This window comes from Dipodomys spectabilis, unplaced genomic scaffold, assembly GCF_019054845.1.
Source record: "Dipodomys spectabilis isolate Male_0828 unplaced genomic scaffold, ASM1905484v1 ptg000043l, whole genome shotgun sequence".
Classification (NCBI taxonomy): domain Eukaryota; kingdom Metazoa; phylum Chordata; class Mammalia; order Rodentia; family Heteromyidae; genus Dipodomys; species Dipodomys spectabilis.
This window is the reverse complement of record NW_024870720.1, coordinates 24,403,735-24,413,781: the sequence shown is the minus strand read 5'-3', so window position 1 is coordinate 24,413,781 and position 10,047 is coordinate 24,403,735. Positions and strand designations below refer to the sequence as shown.

The following is a 10,047-nucleotide window of genomic DNA, read 5'->3' as shown; positions in this document are numbered from 1 at the left end:
GCTTATTTGTGATAATTATCCGAGTGTATAAATTTACATGCCATTTACATTTACATGCTAATCTAATATACAGTTTAGTACTAGCTATTCACATTTTCATTTCAATCCAATGGTTCATTGACTAGCTGATTTTAATAGCAAATACTTTTCACTTTTGAGACTATCCTAGTTTACATGATTACAAATGTTAGATTGACATAGAGGACATCTTCAAGCATATAAAATTAGGGAGTTTCAGAGGAATCTTGGAATTACCCTTTTCTATGATATGTTCCTATGCCATGTTTTTTCCATGAATATCATTTAAGGTTTTTCCTTAACAACTTCAAACATCCCATTCCCTGATTCCCATCCACAGCTGAGGGATTAGGTGTCACTTCTTGTGTTCAAATGATTATTCACATTTGTTCTATCTAGTGTTTACTTCAGTTTCTTTTTATTGTCAGACCATTTGACTGCCTTCATCGAAAGGTGGCAAGCATCTAATTCTGTAGTTAGCATAGTTCCAACTCTACAGAAGTTGTGCAACAGTTGTTGTGGTGGTTGGAATTTTTATATCAGTGAAGGAAGACAGTATTCTGTATCAAAACTTCATTTTAGACAGTCATTCAGGATGGTTTTCATCTGGTCTCTTATCTAATATGCCCAAGCCCTGTGTATATTGTGTTGCAAGATTCTAGGAGTTTATTACAGTTTATGAGCTTCAGATGATAAAGAACTATCCTTTGAGAAACCCACATGAAAAAAGTTAGATTGGGAGGAGCCTTGAAGGATGAATAGGACTTATAGAGATGAATAAGGATGGGAAGAATACACTATATATTTAAAACACAAACACAACCATTAAATGTAATTAATTTATAATTTTTGAAGAATATAGATATAAATTATCACAGTCCTATTAATAACTGGAATATCAACTACAATTGTGATTCTTTTATCATAATATTTGATTTTGGGAAGAAAGGAAAATGCTAGAGACCTTAATAAGCAGAGTCTCTTTAACAAAGACTTTTAGCAGGAAGCCTTCTTTCCCAACATAAAAAAAGAGAAACTTCTTTCCTGTAGTCCTTGGCCTATGACAAATTCTCTTTCATCTAGGTAGGTGAACATTAAGGTGTGTCCCATCTAATTTCCACACCAATATCAAAACTGGGTTCTGAGAACCAGAACGCTATCCAAAACTGTGGAAAATTACTGGTTAAATCCATAAAAATGTTTAATTAAAACTGAACACACTCTGTAGATTTCAGGGTATCAAACATTCTTTAAAGAGTACTAGTATTAAAGTAGCAGTAAAAATTCCAGGGCAGAATGTTCATGAAAGGATGATACATGATTGAAGGAGACAGAGAGTTATGAGTTGGAGAAGATTCAAACCATAATGGAGGGTTCGAGTTGGAAGAGCTATTTGTTTTCTGTTAAAGAGCTAAAAAGAAGTTGACATAATTCTCAACGTGGATTCTAGGTAGTAAGAAGAGCAGCTGCTCCTCTTCCAAAACCCTAAAAAGGTGCAACATCCTTTCCAAACCAGGTGAGATTGTGGTGATTCCTGAGTCAACACAACTGAATTTGAAACTTTGCCCCTACTTACGTCATACATTATTTATTATTTATGGGGGAGCATATGCACAGCTCACATTTTACTAATGTTTTTAAGTGAATTAGTAAATGCTAGGAAAGCACTTTGAAGCTGAAATATTGTGTAAGCTCTAAGTATTATCATTATGCCATTATCATAAAACATATTAAAATCAGAGAATTTTGTACGCTGGGTAGGTAGAGAATGACTGCGCTGCCCATCACTCCAGGGGAAGATGGCAAAGGGACAGCCACGGCAGAGACAGGAAGAACGGGCATCTCTGCAGGATGGGTAAGTTGAAAGGGGGTAATGCAGGAGAGTTTGCCTTGGTTCTTGAGGTAACTTTTCTGAAGCAAAAAAAAGGTCAAATTTGTTAAAGCTACTTAATTTATACTTGAATGTTTTTAAAGCGTTCTCTCAACTTTTCTGTAGCAATAGGAGCAATACAAATCCAAAACGAAAATGATTAAGATGGGTAGGTTTTAATCATGACAGTCTATTCTGGTTAATTCCGTTGAGAAATTTTTCGATTATGATCAGGAAGTATAAAAATGTAATTGCCCTAATTTGTAGGTGTTTGGGTATTTTATCTTAATTTCACTAAGAACATAAAAAGGTATAAGGATGTATGTGTATTTCTAATGATGTATGCTAATATAGAGACATAAATACATTGGCAACATGCTGTGGTCTTCGGTTTTAAGTGTTGAGATATCACAGGCTCACTGCTATGTCTTTTAATGATATGATTTAAAGTTTAATTGGAAACAGGAGTGTTTCTTATTAATAATATCATATGTTTACATAGTAGTTGGCCTGACAGCCAAATAAAGATGCACATACAAATGGAAAAATAATTTTTACATTTTAATCCTTAAGTCAAATTAACAGTGTTCACACACACATTCACCTTTCCTAACAATGTCACAAAATGAATTTTGATAATCCATTGAGACTGATACCTTAAAATAAAATTTTACATGAATTGTTTAGCTTGATATCATGCCAATCATGATAGAATCATCTAGATTCTAAGTGAGCAGTACAATATTTGACAAGACAAAACTTCCCAATAAAGTTTTAATAACGTAAATTTTGGTACTCACATTGCATTTAACTTAATGTAATTTCACATTACATTTCTCTCAATTGTAGGGGAAACACTGAAATTTTTTCATCAAATTGTTATTTTAATTCTTTCGATTTACAGTACTCCAGCAAAATCTTCATTTCTGTTTCCAAATCTGTTCTATGTCCTTCATAACAACTTAATCAGTTACTTATGCTCCATAAACAATATCTGAGAAATAATATATAGACAAATAATGTATAGACAAATGTATAGATAATAATGTATAGAAAAATCCTGGTTTCGTGTCAAGGAATTAAAATTTTTTGAAAACAATTCACTAGTGTTTCTAAAAATCCCTAATTAATTCTTATATCTCTCATTACCATATTATTTTTTAACATTTAATTGGTTTTTAACATTTAAGTTTATTGACACACACTGTGAGTCAGTAAACTCATATAGAAAATTAAGATATGATGTGAAAGCATAGTAGGTTTTTCTTTTTTGGCTTTTTTATTTTTAATACTTTTTCATTGTAAAAATTCTGTACAGAGGGGTTACTGTTACATGAGCAAGGTAATGAGTACATTTCCTATCCAGCATTGCTACTTCCTCCTTTGTTTTTCCCCTACCATCCCTTCCCTCCCACCTCCTCAACTACACTCTCCCGACTCCTTGCCTAAATTATAAAGTTCGTTTTTCAACATAGTGTCTTGTACATCTCATTGTTACAATGGGTCAACCTGTATCTCTATTTAAGCATTTTGTTTTTTCCCTTCCTCTCCACAAGCTAGAGAAGCGTACATACAAGATGTAGGGCACTGACATAAAATAGAGTGAACATACAAAGAAACAAAAAAAATCACATGGTACATTATAAATACATTAGGAACAATAGCAAGAAAGAAAAAAAACACTTGTGTCTCTACTTGGGGTTCATTTCGCTTAACATCATCTTATCTGGTCATACATACATAGGTTTTTCTATTCCCCATATCAACTCACCTCAAGGTGCAATTTCTATTCAACATTGAGTGATTTTTTTAACCAATATTCTGCCCAATGCTTTAAAAAAGGGGAAAATAGAATTAACATTTCTCATACTGCTATTAAAGAATGATGTAAAGAAAAGCATCTGAATATGGACAAAGTTGAATTTTTTAATTTAGGGACATACACAGAATAATCATTCTTCAAATCAATAAAACCTTTTAAAATAAGAATATCTGAATCTGAAAGAAGAAATTGAACCCCAAATGGAACCCCAAATATATTAAAAATAACCAAAGGACAAATTGCTACCTATATTTCTAATCTTCTCTAGACTTAAAATATTGTTTAGTTTGTCCCTTCTGTAACATTTGGAAAACAATACAAGTGATTGATTGTAAAGTTTTTTCCAACTTCACACTAGGAATTTCTCTCACTCTAGGAAAAATGTTCTAAGGAAGGTTGAAATCAAATAATGCAAATTATTAGACAAGAAGCACATTTTACCACCTTGCAGATAAATTGGAAGGGAAAACAATAAACAAAGGCTTCTGAAGACACATAGACTGAATTATTATAAAAATTCCAATATTCATTTTATTTGATTTAATAATACAAAATTTTTTCTATGGTTCAATTTATTAGAAGGGCACAGTGGAGGAATTAAAAAGTATTCCTCAAATATTCACCACATTAGACTTCTCATTTATTTCTCAATTTTCATTAGTGCTGATCCCATGCAAATTATATTGAGTATAGGCAAATATGTAGTTATAATTATGAGGGACATTTTCTAAAAATACATACTCATGTGCAAGAAACTAATTTGTCAGGATTTACCTTACCAATCAGCTGATTTTTTTTACCCAGACCATTAAACATTGTTTTAGACTCAATAAGTGAGTTGATCAAATTGGAAAAGATATTTTCAACTCCTGGGCAGTATTTCCTGAGCCCAGGAGTTTAGAACTAGCCTGAATAAGACAGCAAGGTCCAATCTTCCCCACCCAAGAAAAAGTTCTTTTTCTCTGAGCTTTTACATATATTTTAAGGTGCGTTTAATACACCAAAAAGTGTGTGGACATCATATATTTATAGAAGTATTAATATACTGACTTCTAAATGGTCAGCATGGTTTCTTTTTAAGTAAAACATAATTTCTAAAGTAGTTAAGACTTGGAAATTTCAACTGGCTTGGAAATCTAGCAAATAGTGTATGTTTAGTAAAACTCATATATTTAGGAAATTATCAATAATTAAAAGAATAAACATCCTGATAGACATTTGATTCTGTTACAACAAAATTAAACTACTATAGGTATTAATGTAGATCATCCAAATTAAACAATAGTGTAATCATTTTAATGTACAGATTTTCCATATATATTAAAATACTTAGATATATATGATATAAGCATACTATTTTGTTTGTAGATATATACCAAATAGCACATAAAATACAGTATGTAGAGTACACAGTACATAAAATGAGAGCATATATTGCTTCTACATAAATATGAAATGTTGATATATATTCAAATTAATCATTAATAATATGATATATAAATAAAACAAACTATATTTTGATCTGATTTATGCCCTGCCTCAGACTGACATCATAAATCCTAGTGTCTCAGAATGTAACTGAATTTGGAGATAAATCCACAGAGTTCATTAAAGCCAGGAGCTGGTGGCTTACACCTATAATCCTAGCTACTCAGGAGGTTGAGATCTGAGGATCATGGCTCTAAGCCAGCTCTGGCAGGGAAGTCTATGAAACTCTTATCTCCAATTAATCTGCAGATAACCAGAAGTAGCACTGTGCCTCTAAGTGATAGAGCACTAGCCTTGGCAAAAGAGCTCAGGGGCAGAGCCCAGGCCCTGAGTTCTAGCCCCACAGTGAATAAAAAGAAATAAATAAAAGAGGTCATTAAAGTGAGTTTAATAAGGCAAACTCCAATTGTTGTCCCTATAAAAGGAAGAAATCTAGAGTTACATGTGTACAAAAGGGAGAACACAGGGATTTGGCCTCAGGTGGAAAAAAAAAATTCTGCCCAAATCTTAATCTCGGACTTCTAGACTTCCGAACCATGAGAAAATAACTTTTGGCTATTGCAGTTACTCAGTTAGTGAGAATTTGTTATGACAGAACTACCATATATAGCATATAAAACAAAAATTTTTTGTGGTTCTTGGATTTCATATTTATTAGCAATCTTGATCATCACGATGCTCCTCTTCCCTAGTATGTTTTATCCATAAAAAATGTTCAGCAAACCAGGTGCTGGTGGCTTACACCTATAATCCTAGCTACTCAGGAAGCTGATAGCTGAGGTTTGCTGGTGAAAGCCAACCACTTTGGAAAGCAGTATGGAGGTTCCTCAAAAGACTCCACATAGAGCTCCCCTATGACCCAGCAATCCCACTTTTGGGTATTTACCCAAATGTTTACAAACAAGACCACACTAAAGCTACCAGCACGACTATGTATATTGCAGCATTATTTTCTATAGCTAAGATATGGAACCAACCCAGATGCCCCTCAGTAGATGAATGGATCAAGAAAATATGGTATATATACACAATGGAATTCTATGCCTCCATCAGAAAGAATGACATTGCCCCATTTGTTAGGAAATGGAAAGACTTGGAAAAAATTATATTAAGTGAAGTAAGTCAGGCCCAAAGAAACATAGGCCCCGTGGTTTCCCTTATTTGCATTATCTAGTATATGTATGAGTCAAGCAGAAAAGGTCAGATAAGTGATGTTAGGGAAATGAACCCTAAGATATGTATTCAAATGTTTTTCTTTTCATTCATGCATATGTATTCAAATGTTTTTTTTCATTCATGCGATTGTTTCTTTGTTGCTTTGTATGTCCCTCCCCCACAGTATAACCCCTGCTTTCACTGTATTTGATGTCTGTATAATTTGTAGAGGGGAAGGGGAAAAACAAATCGTTTAAATAGGGATACAGGTGGACCCATTGCAACAATGAGATGTACAAGTCCTTATGTCGAAAACAAACTTTACAACTTTGGTACGGGAGGGGAGAGGGGGAGCGGGGAAGATTGGGTGGGGGGACAGAGGGGGGATGGGAAGGGATGGGAAGGGGAAAAAGGAGGAGGCTACAATGCTTGATAAGAAATGTACTCATTATCTTGCCCATGTAATTGTAACCCCTCTGTACAGTATTTTCACAATAAAAAAAAAAACATTCCAAAGGAAAAAAAAAATAAAGCAACCGGTTAATAACTGGAAAAAAAAGAAAGCCAGTGCAGGCAGGACCATCCTTGAGACTCTATTCTCCAATGAATCACTAGAAAACCAGAAGTGGCACGGTAGCTTAAAGTGGTAGAGTACTGACTAGCTTTGAGCTAAAAGAGCTCAGGGACAGCTCCCAAGCTCTAAATTCAAGCTTCACCAAAAAAAAGGAGGGGAGTGTATAATGTGAGTACAATAAATTATTTAGTTAACTTCTACTGACATTGCCTGCTCATCTTTTCTTGTCAAAGTAAAACATTACTTCACTGCATTAGAATGAGTACATTAGAATAAAATTTTCTCCTTATTTTACAGTTGTATACAGATCTATAATTGTCTCAAAGTAAAAAATTAAGACAGTGTTCTTAATAATGTTGAAAAGTCAGTACCACAAAGAAGAAAAAATAACATAGAAGCTGTTCTAAATTAAAAGAGACATAAGAAAGATAACCACTAAGTAGAATGAAGAGATTTGGTCTTAGCCTGTTCAAATAAAAACTTATGAATGGTATTTTGAAGACAAGGGTATTGATTTAAATGTGAGCTTGGTATTAGAGGATTTTATGAAATTAACACTAATTTCATCTAAATATTCCAATAGGCATGGAAAATGCTCTTATTTTTCTTGGCATATGTTATTTAAGAGTTATTTATTAAAGATGTTGAGATATGATTACTTTATTGTAACTATCTGAAAATCAGAAAAGCAGTTGAAATAATGTAAATACATAGTAGATCTGAAACCTATGTGAAGGTATGATATAGCCCATTAACTATATTGTCTACTTTAATGTATATTGAAAACTTTCCATGATGAATTATAAATCATTTTATCTCACTTTCTCTACCATATATAGTTCCGTTTCTTTGTTGTTTGCTGCCAGCTCATTAGTCAATGGTCACTTTCTCTAGTCCTTCCAATTTTATTCCCTTTTAAACTATTTCTAACCAGTTGTTCCCTTCCCATTCCTAAATAGTCTTTCATCAATATCACCAGTCATCTCTATAGTGCTAATCTAGTGGTTTCAATACTCATTTGCTTATTTTGCTTGAGCTATCAGATCATCTCCTTCCTCAACCTTGACACATTTCCATTAACTTCCAGAACACCACTTCTCTTGGCATTCTTCCTACTTCACTGATTATTTCTCTCAACATTCTTGGCTAGATTCACCTCTTCTTATCTTTTAGTGAGGGAGTACCTCACTATTTTGCCCTTTTCTACCTATATGTACTCTCTTGGCAATTTCATCTAATCGTAGATCAAATTGTTTTTTAGTCTTTGTTTTTTAGTCAATGTCAAATTTTTATAACCAACCCACACATATCTCAAGCTGCAGATTTGTATATTCAATTCACATTTCCATTGAGATGTTCTGGTGGACATCTCAAACATAAAATATACAACCCTGCATTTTACAATCATCCCTCTAAGCCTGTTCTATCCCTCTCACCCAAAGACAACTTTAAAGTTTTAAGTTTTACAGCTGAAAATCTAGTAACCACTCCTCGATCTCCTCTTCCCGCTGACGTTGTACACTCGTCCATCAGAATAACCCAGACTACGTTACATTCCAAGTATATCTAAACGTCAACCTCTTTAATCTCCTCTACCTTTACAAACCTAGTTCAAGCCAACATCATTTTCTTTTTTTAATACTGTGAGCATTTACTAACTTTCTACTTGGTTTCAATTTTTACCTTCTTAAGTTTAAACTTCCCAGCATCCAGAGGTATTTCATTAAGACATTAGGTTAGATGATCATAATCTTCAATGTGCTATATTACTTGGAGAAAAACTAAAGTTATTATCATGACTCACAGGGCTAGACAAATTTCAAGCCTTGATAACTTGCAGCCTCAGTTTGTTACTACTTTCCTCTCATTTGGTGCTTAGCAATTCTGCTAGCTTACCCAAGTGTGTCATTAGCACAAGGCCATTGTTGAGTTGGCCCTCTAGAATATTCTAGATATCCATCATATCTAGATTATCCAAGCATCTCACCTGTTTGAAATATGCTCAGATTTCACCTTTTCAGTCCATGCTAATGGCCTTATTCAATGCACATCCTGCTATTACTTCCACCTATCACAACACTTGCATCTCTGACCTGCTTTGCCGAGCTGTACTTTACCTGTGACATTTAACAACTTGTGATTTGTTATATGTTTTATTTGTTTCTTATGTTTTTTGTTTGTTGTCTACATCAGCAAAATATAACCTCCATAAGAAAAGATATTTATTTTTTCTACAGTAGCACCTAACACATAGCAAATCCTCTACAAATGTTTTCTTTTTCTCTTTCTTTTTTTTTGGGGGGGGGGTCCAGTCCTGGGGCCTGATCTCTGGGCCTGGGCACTGTCCCTCAGCTCTTCATCTCAAGGCTAACACTCTACCACTTGAGCCACAGCGCCACTTCCAGCTTTTTTCTTTTTTGCTTATGTGGTGCTGAGGAATCGAACCCAGGGCCTTGAGCATGCAAGGCAAGAGCTCTACCACTGAGCCACCTTCCCAGCCCTAGCAAGCCAAGTTCTATAGTCACTAATCCAGCACCCCATCTTCTAAGGTCACTAATTCACCAACTCCATAGATAAATTAATACCCTTTTATACTGTTCATCAAGTTTGTATTTTTCTGAGGTATCTAGCTCATATTAACACTTGCTTTCCCATTTGTTTTACTCAGAAGAGCAGAGTCAAAAACAAAAGTAAAACTCACTAGATGTGGAAAGATCACCCTGGGTATCTTAACGACAGTGATTGCTGCCTTACTGATTGGCCTCATTGTCTATTTTGTGGCTTATGGTGAGTACTCATTACATTTGGCTTTTTAAGAACATGGATTTGTTGATACTATGTTTTAAAAATTAGGATTTTTGAGATTTGAAGAAAGAAAGAAATCAGGTGAGTTTTTCCATAGTTGCTAACATTCATCTGTAGCATATTTTTTCATGTTTTTAAAAGTTTTACTGTGCTATAATTGAACAACAGATACACATTTAATGTATATATTTTGACATGCATTTTACATCTATGATTAATATGTATATATTGAAATATGCAGACACCAATGATACCATCATCATAATTAAAGTATTGAACATTTCCATCACTCCCTCCAAGAAATATAATCCTTTG

The 10,047-nt window shown here is 33.9% G+C and overlaps 1 protein-coding gene across 1 annotated transcript in view; it reads left to right on the top strand.

The window, feature by feature from the left end:
- The first annotated feature begins 1,817 nt into the window (after positions 1 to 1,817).
- LOC122106931 (transmembrane protease serine 11C-like) overlaps positions 1,818 to 10,047 on the top strand; it is a 42,467-nt gene continuing 34,237 nt past the window's right edge. The window contains exons 1-2 of the mRNA XM_042678499.1: positions 1,818 to 1,873; positions 9,599 to 9,714. Of these exons, the coding sequence (XP_042534433.1) occupies positions 1,818 to 1,873; positions 9,599 to 9,714 (172 nt within the window). The remainder of the gene's footprint in view (positions 1,874 to 9,598; positions 9,715 to 10,047) is intronic.